Source organism: Cetorhinus maximus, chromosome 12 (assembly GCF_964194155.1).
Source record: "Cetorhinus maximus chromosome 12, sCetMax3.hap1.1, whole genome shotgun sequence".
Taxonomy (NCBI): domain Eukaryota; kingdom Metazoa; phylum Chordata; class Chondrichthyes; order Lamniformes; family Cetorhinidae; genus Cetorhinus; species Cetorhinus maximus.
In genome coordinates this window covers 112,987,512-113,004,142 of record NC_135890.1, presented here as the reverse complement: position 1 = coordinate 113,004,142, position 16,631 = coordinate 112,987,512, and the positions used below count along the sequence as shown (strand labels likewise).

The window sequence follows — 16,631 nt, the reverse complement described above, 5'->3', positions numbered from 1 at the left end:
AGTTTATACAATTTATAGCACTATTTTATTCTTTATACTATACTATCCAATGTAACTGAGTAAGGGGTTAAAGAGCCAATCTTAATTCCACTGAATCAATTCTTATCGCCACTTCTTTGCTTAGTCTCAGGATCTCATTGTTTCCTTGTGCTATCCACTTGAAGACTGGTCTCAAACACTTGGGCAGGATTTTCGGATGGCGGGATTTTGCTCCCCGCCACCTGAAGAGTTGGCAATGAACACACGTCCCCCCCGATACTGGCTGTCCCGCAGCCATTTGATGTTTGATGTAAACTGGTGAAGAGCGAGACTTCCGCCACCAGCTGAGGGGTAACTCCTATCTTAGAGAGCTGTTGGCCAGTCCAATTGGCCAGCTGTTCTGTACTCTCAGGGGCGTCAGCTTCGAGTGGTGGCCAATGCTGGGACTACAGCCAATCCCTGAAGAAGAGGACCGAATGCAGTGCAGACTGAAGGTAAGTCCATGTTATCAGCCCAACTGGCAGGCCGCAACGTGGGGAGGGAGGGGGTTGGACACCAGAGTTTGGAGGCCGGGGGTAGGGGGGAAGAGTTAAAGCGGGGTATGACCTTGGGGTATTGCCTCTGATGGGTACAGGGGACACCCAAAGATGTCCACCCTCTTGCCTGACACCTGCTCATGCAACTAAAGCTGACTGGCTAACCGCTTGAAGTGGGCCTCCCCCTGCCGTGGGTAAAATAGTGGCGGGGGCAGGATGAGGCACTAAAGTGGCCATTAACTGGCCATTAAGGAGCCCAATAGGCCCAAGGGCGGGCTGGCCACCCAACCTCTCTGCCATCCCCTGTAAAATGGGAGACAGGTCGGGGCGGACAAGTAGGTGGTGGGCAGGCCAGGCACTGCGTTGTGCAAACCCCTTCACCTTCAAAGCTGCAGGTTAGGCCCACAAAATTCAGTCCATTAGTTTTATTGCTTGAAGAGGTAGTGTCACCATTGTAAGGTCCTCATCTAGAGTATTCTCACACTATCATCCTCGGGCTAGCTTTGAATTCAGGTCGTTTGTACTGCAGAGCTGTGTAGTAAATCAACTCCTGTCCTCTCCCTGGTTGCAATGAATGGGTAAAACATTCTTCCCATACACCGGACTCCTTTCCTATCCCATGGCTGAGGCGTTTGAAATGGAAAGGTTATTCATACCTTCATATCGAATGTTGAACCCTCCTCCTGTCTTAGTTTCATCGGAAGTGAATTCGATCTGGACAAAGGGTTCATTGCTGATCAAACCTTCCAGAGGGAAGTACTCATTCTTTGAAGAATCGTATATAGCTGATGAGAAGGCACCCTCTCCGCTGTAGATGATTAGTCTGATTAATAGAGAAGAAAATCGAATGCAGGTTACAAAGTATTTACAGCACAGAAATAGGCCATTCTGTCCAATATGGCCTTGCCAGTTTTTATGCTCCCACCCAGCCTCCTCTATTCCTTTCTCCCTCATGTAGTTATCTAGCTTGCTCTTGCATACATCTATGCTATTCACCTCAACTAATCCCAGTGGTAGCAAATTCCACATCCTAGCTGCTCTCTGGAAAAGAAGTTCCTCCTGATTTCCCTAATGGATTTATTAGTGACTATCTTAAATTTATGGCCTCTCGTTCTGGTCTCACTTGCATTGGAAACAGCTTTTCTACATTTACTCTGTCAAACCCTTTCATAACCTTGAAGACCACTATCAGGCCATCCCTTTTTCTTCTCATTTCTAAAGAGCCCCAGCCTGTTTGATCTTTGATGATAGGCATAATCTCTCAGTTTTGATATAATCCTTTTTGGATCTTCTCAAGTGCCTCTCTATCATTTTAATAATATGGAGACCAGAATGTTCAGAGTACTTCAGGTGTGATCTATCCAAGGTTCTTTTAAGAGGTGTTGGTGTAATTCATGTGGACCAGAGGTTTTATCTCTCTAAGTTTGATAGTTTATCAATGATCTCCCTCCTTTCTATCTTAAATGTCTCTATATCGTTTTAAATTTCTTCTTCTAATGCCATGTCCACCATGTTAGTTTCCCTGATAAATACCAAGGCATGGTAATTATTTAAGACTTCTGCAATTTCACTTTTATTACTAATGAGTTTCTTCCTTAGTGCATTCATTAGTGACCCTATCCTGATCTTTCTTGTGTCTGTAGAATATTTCACTATTTTAACTCAGTAACTGTTATAGAGTTGATCTTCCAGACAACTTTTCTTGCTGGACATATTGAACTTTATTTACAAGATAGCAGCAGCAACTACACCTGTGCAACAAACACCATAACTAAAGAAGAACTCCCCTGTAGAGGTTCCCCATGCTGTTGACTCATTGGTTTACACAGGTCATGTGATCTTACAACACTATTATTAAAGTTACAGTCATATGTTTATCCAAAACTATAATTACTAAACTAACATCCAGTCAAACAGGACACTGAAGCTTCCAATATAATGCATCAATGGCAGGAGGAAGGCTTAGACTCTTGATTCACCCAAATGAACACTATCCTTCTGTTTGCTAATTGTGGTGTAAAGTATCTGTGTCTAAAGCCAGGTGCAAAACCCATAGAAAGCGTTAATGGCTTATTCATCCAAGTTTGATATAGCTCTGAGGATTGCTTAAAAAATTAGATCACAGAATTGAGTTTTTAAAAACAGCTATGTGCCTGCAAGGAGCTAGTTAAAGGTCACTTACTAGAACCTCCAGCAGAATTACACTGGGAGGAGGGTGAACTATGAACCAAATGGCAGTATTGAAGTCTAGGTTTTTTCTGGTATCAGTCAGCTAAATTGCAAAGCAAATTTCCTTTGTTGAAAAAAAAACAAAAGCAAAATACTGCAGATGCTGGAAATCAGAAATAAAAATAGGAACTGCTCAGCTGGTCAGGCAGCATCTGTGGAGAGTGAAACACTTAACATTTGAGGTCGATAATTGAATTCTGTGATAATTTTGATGATACATTTGTGCTGTTTTAATGCAAATTCTGTTCAACATTCCATTAGGATCTAAGAACAGAGGACACTTCTGGTTCACATGATATTATGCCTTTTTGGTCATCTTGTCTCCATCTTTTATTGAGAGCGGAGGCCTAGATATTTCTTCATTGCATGGACTTACTAGGATAAAGAGAACCTAGTCCATGAAATGGTCTTTCCTATCTTGGCGTTCAGCCAACTTGCAAATATATTGAGTTCTCCATAGAGCGGATTTACAAAGTGTTCATTACTTTTTATAAACTGGTTGTGTGGCTCATTAACTGCTCAAGTATTGTGAAAGGATCATTGTTACAGGTGTATCATGTTTAATTTTTGCCAAATCCCGCCATCTAGGTCTTTTTTTAAATCATTCTTGGGGTGTGGGTGTCACTGGCAAGACCAGCAATTATTGTCCATCCATAATTGCCCTTGAGAAGGTGGTGGCAAGTTGCCTTCTTGAATCGCTGCAGTCCATGTGGTATAAATGCTGGATGACATTGCCTGTTTAAATATTGCAAGTGTTTGCCATTTTGTGAGTGGGCCATTATATAACAACAGAAAGTGGCGGTGAATTTTTTTTTTGGTCCACACCAGAGTAAAGCTTGGCCCATGTTGACTTCAAGTATGTAGAGATGTTGACTAGGGGGAAAGAAGCTCTGCACATCATCCTGAGATTACCCAATAAAGGGTATCCCTCAACAATAAAGTGTTCTGCTCTCTGTGCAATTTTGTCTCCATTGACTACACAGCCTCAGGATGACGATCTCATCTGCCCAGAAAAACTCAAATAGTACTGATTAAGAAATGTAGAAAGATGTACAGCACAGAAGGAGGCCATTCAGCCCATTGTCTCCATGTCAGATTGGAACTGAGACTGAAAGTCATTTTTATACTGCTGCAGCTACCAGAGTGTTGAATAATTTTATCACACGATTCATGTTGGCAGCAATAACAGGGACTGGGAGCCATAGTGGGAAAACAGTTAGACTTGGTTCGATGAACATTTTAATGAGTAGCTCACTGAGATTTAGTCAGCTGTTCTCATTCCATTGCATTATGTTGAGCAAAGATGTATTCCACTGCCTTTAACCTTTGTGCATGTGCATCTGAGGTGGGGGGATTAGTTGGTTGAGGAGTCTTACATTGGTAAAGCTAGCTGTAATTCAAACTGTTGTTCATTAACAGAGAAATATGAATATTGGGTCGCTGTGCGAGAATCCTAGCTTAATGCCTCCAGAAACTGCATTGCTAGTAAGAATATAGATGAGATATGAATGAGAGAATCCACAATGAAGCAAAATGAAGATTTCAACCACTTTATATGGTAAGAGCATCTGCTTCAATTGACAAAGTGCAAATATTTCCTTGTAGTTGTTTGTGGTACATTACAAAGCTATTTGTAGTTTGAAACCCCAATGGATAATTCCTGTGCACTTATGCTTTAAATGCTGTCTGACAACACTGTGCAGATGGGCAGGAGGAAACTGCGAGGAGAATTCATGGGAACCTCCCAAACACCAACAGCTTGGCTCCATCTTCAGCAATTTTAAAGCAAACGGAGACTCGCAAATGTTCAATGTTCACTGTGCCATGAGCCATTTGCTGCATGTGGTCGGTTTGTTCAATGGCAGGGGCCCTTCCTGGATTTGAACCCGAAAAATTAGATTAACAGGGTCACGGTTAAGACGTAATCCTCTCAGTCAGAGTATCATACGGCACAGAGCGAGGCCATTCAGTCTTCCGTGCTTGTGCTAGCTCTTTGAAAGAGCTATCCTATTCCCCATTCCTTCCCCACAGCTCTGCAAGGTTTTTTTCAAGAGTATTTCCAAGTTACTACTGAATCTGCTTTCACCTCTCCACCTATCCACCTCTCTCTCTCCTTCTTTATGATGCTCCTTATATGGCTCAGTGTCGAATTTTGTTTAATAACGTTCCTGTTAAACGACTTGGGAGGTTACACGGAGTCAAAGGCTTTATACAAATGCAGGTTGTTATTGTGGAGAAGGCAAATTGTATTTTCTTGGTCTGTGATTGATAGTTTACTGTATTTCTGACAATCAAATCTCACTGAAAAATATTAAACTACGTATCTAAGGAAGCTTTCTTTCCCCCAGGGTTTAAACCGTTACTTAACTTAGTTTTAATGGAAATTTTATAAAGTGAAGTGGGAGAGCTTAATGAAGCAATAATCTCCTTCACTACAAAAAAAAAACATCCCTTGACTAATATCCTACTTGTGATATGCATGATTTCACAATCATTCAACAGGAACATGTTGCCTACATGCTTGAATGGTTCCAAGTGGGAAAAATACTTTGTCCATTAAGCCTGTTAACAGAGGGCGGCATTTTGTATTTTGGGTCGGGACCCAATGTCAGGGTCAAATGGGAGTCCCGACCCAACATCATGTCGTGAGCAGTCAGCAAGCAGTCTCTTGATTGGCCAGTTAGTGAACAGGGGGTATACTCAACACCCAATTAAAGATGATGGGCAGACTCTCATGGCTGGAGGGCCAATAGGAGGTCCTCCAGCACGGAACCTGATTCTTGAGGTTCCCTCTCAGCAATTTTAACAAATTTGAAGATATGGCTGCAGCTGCCATGCCAACATTGTGGAGGGGAAGGGCCTTCACAGGGCGGCCTGCAGCTGCAGTTGTGACCAGGTAGGTGTGGAGGGTGTCAAAGTCATCATGGAGCACTGGCCCCCTCAGTCTGCCACCAGGAGGCCACCTCCCCAGGCAGCTTCACTGGCACCCCAGCCATGGGGCCTTAAGAATGCACATAGAGGTGCATGCTACCTTTAAACAAACGTGAACAAGTTGCGACAAAATCCTACAGCGCTGCTGACATTATCTTGAAGGTAGGGTGTAATTCAAAGAAGTTATACCTGACTCGGTACGCAAATTTATTACAAATACAAACCCACCACAGACCAGCGTAATGTTCAACATGCTGACTTTATCTCTGCATCTTAACCCACCATCGGGAAATCACCATTCTGCATTCCACCTAATTAAGTCACCCTGGCATGACATGTTTCCTGCTTTGCAGGCTCCATAAAAATTCCCCCGGATTGTTTTATGTCCCCCGAAAGGGCAGGCGGGTCCTTGGGTTAACCTCTCACCCGAAAGCCGACGCCTCCAACGCTGCAGCACTTCCTCAGTACTGCTCTGGAATGTTAACTGACATTTATAGCACTGATGCACCTTACCCGATGAAACATCTGAATTCAGTGGCCTGCATCATGGTGCCGGTAGACCCACTGGGCAGCCAAAAGCAAAGGTAGAGGACTCATGCAAGCAAGATCTCATGTCATGCCAGATTGGCTTCAAGACCTGGGAATGGTCTGCACCTGACCGAAGCACTTGGCGCCAAAGTCTCTACACTGGAGCATGGAAATTTGAAGAACTATGTCCTCAGATTGCCACAGAAAAGCGCCATCGCAGGATGGACCAGGCAGCAGTCGGCCCCACACCAGCGAATAATGACCTACCATGCCCCCGCCAAAAGTGACAATGCCTTGCTCGAATAACTGTAGTACTCCCACCTGAAGACTCACAACAGATGAGTAGTAGATGTGAATCATCAGCAACAATGCCAAGGTAAACATGCAGCATAGTACCAGAAGGTTGAAATAAGACGAATGAAGAATAATGCTCCAGGATATATCCTTACCTATCACCCTTCCCGGCAAGGGAAACCTTTTCAAAGTGCATGTGGAACTTCTGGCCTTTTGTGCCTTCAATTATCCAAGTGCAGTTTAAGTTGTTGCTGTAGTTTGCAGGATAATTGGGTGACAATACTCTACCTATGGTCGCGTTAGATATAGATCCACCACAGAGTGCTAAAGAGAGAGAGAGGGGAATAAGTGAGAAAGACAATGTATATTAGATGAGAAGACCATTATCTGTCACGTAAACAGTGAATGGTAATTTTGCCCCCAATTTTTTCCTCTCCCCTTCCAAATACTCAGATGTCTACAGGGCTGTGTTCCACAGTTGGTGTTAGTAAATAAGCAGTCAATTATCAAGCCTGTTGGTAGGCTACTTACCCATGGTGTGAATCACAGCCAAGTCTCTCCCAGCACCGCGCGCGCAAGGGATAATTCTGTGCGATGATGTAAAACGGGCAAGAGTGAACCCATTGAAGTCATTGGAAACAAAAGACGGGGAGAGATCAAACTCATTCCAAATTAGAACGTTTGATGTCAAATAATCACTGATCATTTTTGAGTGCATTGAATGCAAAAATGGTGTTAAAATTTTTGGTTAGGGTAAAACAGGCTGCTGATTAACTGTATCCCATTTATGTTGGGCACTAAGGTAAAATGATCCCCCTAGCCCTCCCCCCATTACTTGCCGGCACTGGAAAGCGTTCAAGAACAGGAACGGTAGCTGATTTATTATCCCATACATGGCCCAGTGACACTGAAGTCAGTGGTACCTCCCATAGTTACTTGGTTGAACACAACTAACTTGGCATAGACTTTGAATTGAATGTGGGACATTTCTGGTCTCAAATATCACAAAGGGCAACATCCTTATTGATAAGGTCAATGGGGAAACGTCTGTTGGTGAAGTGCTCTGTTTATGTGGTGCAGAAGTGGAAAGTACTGAGCTAGATTTCTTCATAACATATTGACTAGAGGGATCTATGCAAACGCTTTAAGAGAAAATAACTGAACAAAAGGTAATTTTCTACCTACACTCTACAATGTCTTGCTAAGCACACCTATTGTATTATTCAATTGTAGGTCCTCAGAGAGATAGCTCATCATGTATTTTTAAACTAGTTGCCATTTGCAGCTATTAAATAAATTGATATTAATTTTCAGAAGTGGTAGTTGTAAGGGTTTGTTCCGTGTCTCACTAAGAGATCTGGCGGCTTGTGTGGTTTAACATTAAGTGTTTATTAACAACTCCTAACTATATACATCCCCAAGATATAGCCCTAACTAGGTGCTATCTCCCTGCTGGATTTTTTTAGACTCTACTGCCGTACTCAGTCCACTCTCATGTGATTCTCTACATCATACAGTGGGCAGTACTGTTTTCCAGTCCCCATTAACCCTTGCTATGCTGAACACCCTTATACTATACTGCCCCCAAAGTCTTCACCCAAACATAGTTACAATACAACCTTTCCATGCTACCCCTTCTCCCCCGCTCAAATCTCTGACTTTATAAATTCAGATGGTCTGGGGGCTTGACCACTCTTCCAGATCTCGTTTGGAGCATTGCTGTGTCTTCTCTGTCAACTGGTTCTTCAATTCTGTCAGAGTGACATTAAATTTATTTTGCTTCTCTTCGCAATTTTCCAGAGGGACAAACTTTGACCTGAGGGATACTTGTAGCGTGTGAAGGTCCTTCAGCTGGCTTTTCTTTTCTTTGCGAAGCTCAACTGCTTTGCCTTGAGTTTTCTTATAATTCAACATTCTTCTCCACTTTTTCTGCTGTTCCTCCATTCTGCTGTTCAAGGCAGTCTTCATTTCTTCATGCTGCTGAAGGGTTATGTACTCCTTATGCATTCGATCTTGAAGGACAATCAGCTGTTCTTTCAACCATTTATTTTCTTGTTCAGCTCTTGCCATGTCACTCTGCATTACTGTGTTGCCACTGGTAGTTCCAATGCAGCTTTATCTGAAGTAGTATTCAACATCTTTTTTAACTCCTCGTGTTTTTCCACAGGTGCGTATTGATTCTTCAAAGAGTCTTTCAGGGCAGTGACTTCTTTGAGTACCTTTTCTGCCTGCTGTTGTGCCTGGCTGTATTTCTGGTTGAGTTTGACCAACTCCCTCTTCGATTTGCCAACAATGGAATTGAGAGTTGTTATTTCCATCTTGTGCTTTTCTGGAGACGCACATAATTCAGATTTTTGCTTATTGCATTCTTCTCAATATTCAACCTTACTGTTTCTTTCAACACCTCTTTGAACCTTTGTGACACCTCAAAAATCTCTTTATTCAGGTCCTGAACAGTTTGGTTCATTGAAGATTTTAGTTTATCTTGTGTTTTCAAAGGTACATATTGTGCTTGAATTTTGTGCTTCAAGTCTTCCAATTCAACTTTGATACAAACATTCTCCGACCTTATTTCCATCTTTTCTTTCTCCACCTGCAGCAGGGCTTTGTCCTTGTCCTTCATTTTGGTTTTACTGTTAGCGTTAGTTGTGGATACATTATCCGCTCTACCACTTTATTTTTAATCAGGGCCAGCTGGCTCAGCACTGCCACCTGCTGTTGCAGTTTGGGTAATGTGTCAACCTTTTCAAAAAGATCTATGTTTAAGCCTTCTGGCTGATTTTCAACCTCATCTTTCCTTTGCACTAAACTCTTCAGCTTGGTGCACTTCACTGTGCTAACATGGTCTGCCACCTTCGTGTGGTTTGCTTGGGTATTGTCTTTTGCCCATTTGTTGCTTTTTTAGGGTTGTTCTATTCCTCTTTATAAGCTCTGTGCATCCACAGCTTGTAGATTAAAATACTTGTCAAAGGCTTTTAATATCTCATCAAAGCTGGCTGAGGATGCATCAATGCCTTGCATTAGGATTATTTCCTTGGCAATTTCACTGAATAAGTATAAAAATGTATTAACTTGGACTTCATCTGATTTCCTACCTAATCCTGATGGACTCCTGTAATCTAAACATTTTCTTCTCCATGACGCTCGATTTTGGATTTGGTTTGGCCCTTGCATGAGCTCGAATTGGTCTGGTTGTTTTAATTTACTGTCCATGGACATTTTCTATGACAGGGGAATACAGCTTTAATTTTTTTTCTTTCCTTCTTTATGGCATTCTTTATACCACCATAACCATCCTTTCACTGCTTCTTCCCATGCCTTTTGGGCCTTGGCGGGCCCCATTTTTTACAGCAATTGATTCTGCAGGAAATCCTCAAGCAAGCCCTGTGGGTCAGCTTTTGTAAGCTTAAAAACTTGATAGGAAGGTGATTTTAGGCTCTGGCTTTCATTTAAAGCATTTTTTTTTTTCATTTGTGCGGGCTTGGCCACCATGTGGTATGGCCACTGACTTTGTACTCAGCTGCAGTCTTCCTTCAGTTGTGCTGGTTAAACAATCAGTATGTTGTGCCTGGTTAGTGCCCAGGTGACTTTTAAAAGGTAAGTCAGAATTTTAGTGAATTTTGCTCACCCCTTTTGTGATCTGGCTAGGTCCCATGACTCTGGGTTGGATCAGGCCTGGCTTTTCATCTACACAATAGATTCTTCTTCCCTTCAGCCTTTTTTCTTTTCTTTTGGAATTTTGCTCAGCTTTTTTTTGATCCAGCTAGGTCCTTCGGCTCTGCGTTCGATCAGGTTTGGCAATGGAGCTTTGTTAGGCGATCTCCAGCAATGTCTTCACCTGGTTTAGGTGCACTTCAGTTAGCTCAGGGCTTCAGTTTCATTAGTTTTTCATACCATGCAATTCTGGGGACCTACTCCAGCTTCTCTAGTTCTTGATTTGTGCATTAGCTGCCACCATGTTGTATAGGTTTGTTCAGTTTCTCACTTAGACACTTGGAAGCTTGTGTGGTCTAATATTAAGTGTTAATTAACAGCTCATAACTATATACATTTCCAGGTATCGCCCTAACTAGGTACTATCCCCATGCTGGCTTCTGCTAGACCTTACTGCTGTACTCAGTTCACTATCATGTGACTCTCTACATCATACTATGGGCGGTACTGTTTTCCAGTCCCACATTAACCCTTGCTATGCCGAACACCTTTAACCTTGAAATAAATAAAAGCAAAATACTACGGATGCTGGAACTCTGAAATAAAAATAGAAAATGCTTGAAAAACTCAGCAGGTCTAGCAGCATCTGTGGAGAGAGAAACAGAGTTAACGTTTCTAGTCTGTATGACCCTTTATGCTACAGCAGTAACCAGGTGTTGGCCAATTAGTTGCCCGTTATTCACTCTGTCTGACTCTCCTTTCTAGTGACTTCAGTGTAAAGGGGGCTGATTGGCTGCTTCCAATTTTCTGCCATCATTGAAACTTAAAATCAGTCCTTGTATATTTAGAAGCATCTCTCAAAACATTCAGTAGCAAGGCATTCCTAAAAAATAATAAAAATTGCCATAGTTTGCGGGCGATATTCATATTTTTAAACATGTATTCCCCTACTCAAGCCCCTGAAGACAGGGATTCACCATCTCAGGTCTCACTATCACAGTAAGAGTGCATTCCATTAACGTCACAAATAAATACCATCACTAATCGAGACACAGCAAATCCTGACCAGGATTGGTTTTGGCATCCAAGCTGGTTCTGGATGGTGATTAGAAGTTTTTGAGAGGTGAAAAATCCAATACCAGCCCAGTGCAAAGCAACACCCAGCACCAAGTATCAAGCATTAATACCGAATGAGTATTGATACTACAGAATAATCCACAACCAATATTATTAATGCGCAGCTAATTCATTGCAATATCATTCAGGACATAGCAATATCCACTTACACAGAAATACAACGCTAGCATACAGTCAGTATGTTACAATGCCCAACTAGTGATCTACAGTACCTAGTCACTGCCCAGCAACACTGAGCCAGGACACAAAATAACCAGCAAGTATGGAGTTTTACTGGGCTGGTCCTAAACCTTCATGGACTTGGGGCTTTCTGACTGGCATCTTGGATTACCCAAGATGGTCAGGATTTTCTGTGGAGCATTGTGATGATGGTTCCATCACTTACAGAGTGAGGGGGGGGGAAGAACTGAAACAGTGGTCTGCCATTGATGGGATTGGGTGGGGGAGAGGGGTGCAGCATGTTATTGATCTTTGTCTGTGCAGAGTTAGGAATCTTAAGACGGAGGTCCATGGATTTCTAGTTAGTAAAGACATCAAGGGATATGGGGATAGTGTGGGAAAATAGCGCTGAGGTAGAAGATCCACCATGATCTAATTGAATGGGAGACCAGACTTGAGGGGCTGAATGGCCTACTCCTGCTCCTATTTAGCCTCAATGTGTTTTGTTGAGACAGGAAAAAAATCAACCAGCACTTCTACTCTTCTGCTATCCTGAGATGCTTCCTGCAAAATATGTAGGTGTATTAGAAGTTGTGGCAGCAGGATTCATCTTGGTTGTGATACCCATTCTTTATGATAAAATAGTCTGTCAGCATTCATTGTCTACATTTACACATGAAGAAAGGTCACTTAGATAAAGTCCCTTCGGAAGTCCAGTACCTGTGGAACTACAACCATGCAATGAAATCATCACCTTTCATTGAACCATGGAATGATACAGAAGAGAAGGAGGCCATTCAGCCCAATGTTCCTGTGCTGGCCCTTTGAAAGAGCCACCCAGTGGGTTCCACTCCCCTGCTCTTTCCTTATAGCCCTGAAAATTTTACCCCTTCAAGTATTTATCTGATTTCCTTTTGAAGGTTATTATTAAATCTGTTTCCACCACCCTTCAGGCAGTGCATTCCAGATCATCGTTGAGTGGATTATGTTGCCTCTGTTTTTTGTTACCAATTATCTAAGTCTGTGCCCTCTGCTTACTGCCCCTTCTGCCACTAGAATCCTTATTTACTCTATCAAAACCCTCATGATTTTGAACATTCCTATCAATGATCCCTTAACCTCACTTCTAAGGGGAGCAGCCCCAATTTTTGTGGTCTCTTTGGGAGAAGGAAGATGGATGCGAAACTGATTAGTTCTACATAAAGATTCGTACTTGAGAGTTTTGATTATGAGAAACATAGAAAGAGAAAATTTAAAAGAGCAAGGCAAGGTCTTTCACACCATTGCATGTCCGTGAAGGTAAATCGGTGAGGCAGGAATCTTCGTGCAGGAAAGAGCTGAAATCAACTGGAAAAATGTGCAAAAGGAATTAGTTTTTATCTCATCGCAGTTTTTACCGAGGCAGTTTGGCTCCTTGGCATTCCAATGTGGCTTGGAGGCATTCATGCAGGTCAGTGTTTGCAGTCCCTGCAGGTGGTAGCCAGAATTACAACGGAAGAGTGCAGTGCCATCAGCGTGCAGATCCAACACGGACACGTCTCCATTGTCGGGTCTCCGGGGGAAGTCACAGCTCAGCATGTATACTGCAAATAGACAGATTCACACTGAAACCTTTCAGCCATACTCAATTAGCCCTTGGTCCTTATTAATATGAATAGCATTAGCCACACTGCATTGAGGGAAGGATAGATCATGTTGACATACAGATAGTGAACAAACTATCAACTGTGAGATTCAGGTTGACGGGAAACTTATAGAAATGCCGCCATAGGTTTAATAACCACAAAAACAGTGAAAACTATACAACACAGCAGTCTAAACATCGCTTCCTGGTTGAGAAATGACTCCATTTTAAAATTCTCATTCTTGTTTTCAAATTCCTCCATGGCCTCCCCCTCCCTATTTATGTAACTTCCTCCAGCCCTAAAACCCAGCAGAGACCTCCCCTTCTCCAAGACTGGTCTCGTGCGCTTTGCTGTTTTTAATTGCTTCACCACTGGTGACCATGCCTTCAGCTTCCTGGGCCCTAAGCTCTGGAATTCCCTCCTTAAAGGTCTCTGCCTCTCAACCTCTCTTTCCTCCTTTAAGACGCCCCTTAAAAATCCACCTCTTTGACCAAGCTTTTGGTCATCTGCTCTGATATGTAGCTCAGTGCCAAATTTTGTTATTATGCTCCTATGAAGCAGCTTGGGCCATTTTACTTCACTGTAGGTGCTATATAATTCAAGTTGTTGTTGTTGCCCACCGCATGTCACCTCTCTAACTGGTCTCAGTCATTAATAATTTGTCTGCTCAATTTAAGATTATTCTGATTTACTCTGGCAGACATAGAAATCTTGAACCAAATGTAAGTTAGACAAATTTGGCTACTCATTTTTCACAAATCAAGTGATGTTGCTTCCCTATCTCATTAAAGACCAGACAGAAATCTACCATGTTGACCAGACCTGGCCGAAACCCAGAGGAATTCTTCAGGTGAAAAGAACACCGTGAAGATCAGAAAGGGAATGGAATGAATAGATTTGGTTTCTTAGAGCAGCACTTAACTTTTAATACTCAGCTGGGTTGGTGAAAAAAAACTTCATATAATTCTCCAGAATCGTCTTTCATTCTTGTCCTTTACTGTTTTTGAGTCATTTGTTTGATTCATTTCAATGAGCAAAGTGTTTGGCATCAGTATTGTACTCCCATTGCCTGCGAAGCAGCTCATTCACTCAGTCTACTTAAGAGGTGAACAGTGGGGAAACCTTCATATCCTGTGTGTGGGCGCATCTCAAAGACCCACTCAAACCATTGTTGAAGCGCTGAGGTTAGGAGACAGCATCTTGACTGAGGCATTGGGGTTCTTGGGGCAGAGGTCTGTTTACAGGTCCAAAATGGTTGCCATGCGCAAAAGGCCTAACCAGCAAGCCCAAGGACAGCTCGCGATTGGGCCTTCAATGTCATTACAAGGCCAAGCTGTCGCTCCCGCCATGTCTCCACACACAGCTTGCCCATTTTAGAAAGGTCAATGTTAAGCATCTTGCCTCTCAGCTGGCAGCGACACATGGCAGTGCAGTGGAACTGGAAGGAGCAGGACCTGCTCCACGAAACCTAAAAAAAAATAACACTTTCTCTGGGTGGCCATCTGCTAGGCTGCTCTCTATGCCTGGAAAACCTGAGCAAGACAACTTCCTCAGAGAGCTTCCTTATAAGACCTTAATTAGCAGATGAAAAGGGGCCTGGTACGTGATTTAGGTGGCCAACCCAGATGCCTGAAAAATGACTTGACCTAATATTGGATTGGACTTCTTTCTTATGTTCTTGGGCTCAGGGCGTAAGTCCACGGTGACCAACTGTCCCAGATTTTCTGGGACTGTCCCGTCATTTAGTGTTTCATCCCACGTCTTGGGGTCTTCGTGAGATGCTTTTTGTCCTGGATTTGTGCCCTCTCTGCGGACTTTGTATCTGCACATGCGCTGGCCACAGCCAATTGCTGGTTTGAGTTCAGGGCTCTGCAGCAGATCCCCACGCCACCCCCGCAGTCTCGCCAGCAACCCTTCTCCCCACCCCCACTCCCACCATCACCTTCCCTCCCTCTGCTCCCATGTTGTGGCCAGCACCACCCCAGCAATCCCCCCCACACCACCCCCGTCCCGGCTCCATGGCGAAGTGTCCTTTATTCTTTTCACCCAAAGTTGGCCACACTGTGTGGGTCTCCTAAATGGGCTACCACAAGATGGGTGCAACAAAGTCCAATTTCTACCCTGCCATTTCCGCTACTGGTCATGCTATATACCCTTTTGGCTGCCATCATCAACAATCCAAATCGTCTCTTGATAAAACCCTTCATCATTCCATGGGATAAAATATCAAGCATAAAGTTAAACCAAAATAATTGTATAACTAGTTTCTGAAAAAAAAAAATTAATGGGTGAGATTTTAACTCATTCAAAACCCATCGACTTACACGGAGTTAAAATCGACCCACACTGAGTCTGCACTGGGATTAAAATTGCATCAAAAATTCTCTATATAAAGCAGTGGCAGACTGAAATCAGATAGTGTAATTTATAATTGGACTGGATGTGTGCTCATCCATGTATGATGCCCCAAGTCATCTCAGTCAGCCAGGAGTTTCAAAGGTTCATTATTAAGAACCCAGCAAAAATGGAGTAATTTGAATTTGTAGCAATGGATCGATAACTTACCGTTGTAAAAATTACAGTGTGCCATAAAACCAAAATAAGACTCAAAAGGTTGGAGTAATATTTCACTTTTAATTCCAGACATTATGACATGTCCAGCCAATGAACTCCCTCCCATGCTGTTGTGAGATGGGGCACAATTTGGAACTAATTGATCGACTTGTGAAAACGAATCTATCGCTACACATGGTAAGAGGTGTAAGCAACCAATGCAGAGACATAGGCGAAAAGTCTTGCCAAGTCCTAGGTTGTACCAGCACTAGGACTGAAAACGGGTGCCAAACCCACATGGCCGAATGGCGGGACTCTGGGTGGGATATGACTGGTGGCGGCCAATTAAGGGACAACTTCTGGGACTGCTGTCCAATTGAGAACAGTGGCACGCCTCTCAGAGCTGTTAGCCCAATCAGAAGGGTGCTAGTTCAGCACTGCCGCCAACAGACACGGCCATTGCTGAGGCTGCTGGGAGAAGAAGAGGAAGCCTTCATGTTGAGGCACCCTCGGAGGCCGGCTAAATTTTTATTTGCACTGTGTTGGGGCCAGGCAGGCAGGGCCTGGTGATCAGAGGGGTGCACACTCCAGTGGTGGCATAGGTGCCCAGAGAGCCACCATTGCCACTTGGACCAGGCTCCCCCTCCCCGGAACATAGAGCACCAATAAATAAGGTACCCCCCACCCCACTCCTTGGGAACCTGAAGGAAGTCCGCCACTGGTAACTTGGCGGTCTTTGCACAGGGTGGGGGCCTGTCCTAACACTGGTAAGATCCCAGCGGGGGCATATTGCGGCTAGTGGGAAAGGCAGCTGTGGTCCCACTGCCATTCCTGCCGTTGAGAATATCCCGTGCCAGCAGGTAAATGCTTGATTCCCTTCATTATGCCTTCTGCTGCCGGTCTACAAGGCCTCCCTCTACCCTGCCTGTCTCTAGAGGCCTGGTGAAATCCAGTCCATATAGAGAATAAGGGACAGACTGAACTAGTTCCAAGACTCTCCTCATTG

At 43.4% G+C, this 16,631-nt stretch overlaps 1 protein-coding gene and 1 long non-coding RNA gene across 2 annotated transcripts in view; both read right to left on the bottom strand.

Annotated features, from left to right (window-relative positions):
- The window catches only part of LOC144687883 (uncharacterized), a 379,008-nt gene that overhangs the window by 92,446 nt on the left and 269,931 nt on the right, over window positions 1–16,631 (bottom strand). The gene's annotated exons all lie outside the window — the stretch shown is intronic.
- Window positions 1–16,631, bottom strand: part of LOC144687240 (seizure 6-like protein) — a 148,714-nt gene that overhangs the window by 80,706 nt on the left and 51,377 nt on the right. Inside the window, exons 5-7 of the mRNA XM_078553060.1 lie at window positions 12,845–13,030; window positions 6,653–6,821; window positions 1,172–1,338 (exon numbers count right to left, since the gene is read on the bottom strand). Of these exons, the coding sequence (XP_078409186.1) occupies window positions 1,172–1,338; window positions 6,653–6,821; window positions 12,845–13,030 (522 nt within the window). The remainder of the gene's footprint in view (window positions 1–1,171; window positions 1,339–6,652; window positions 6,822–12,844; window positions 13,031–16,631) is intronic.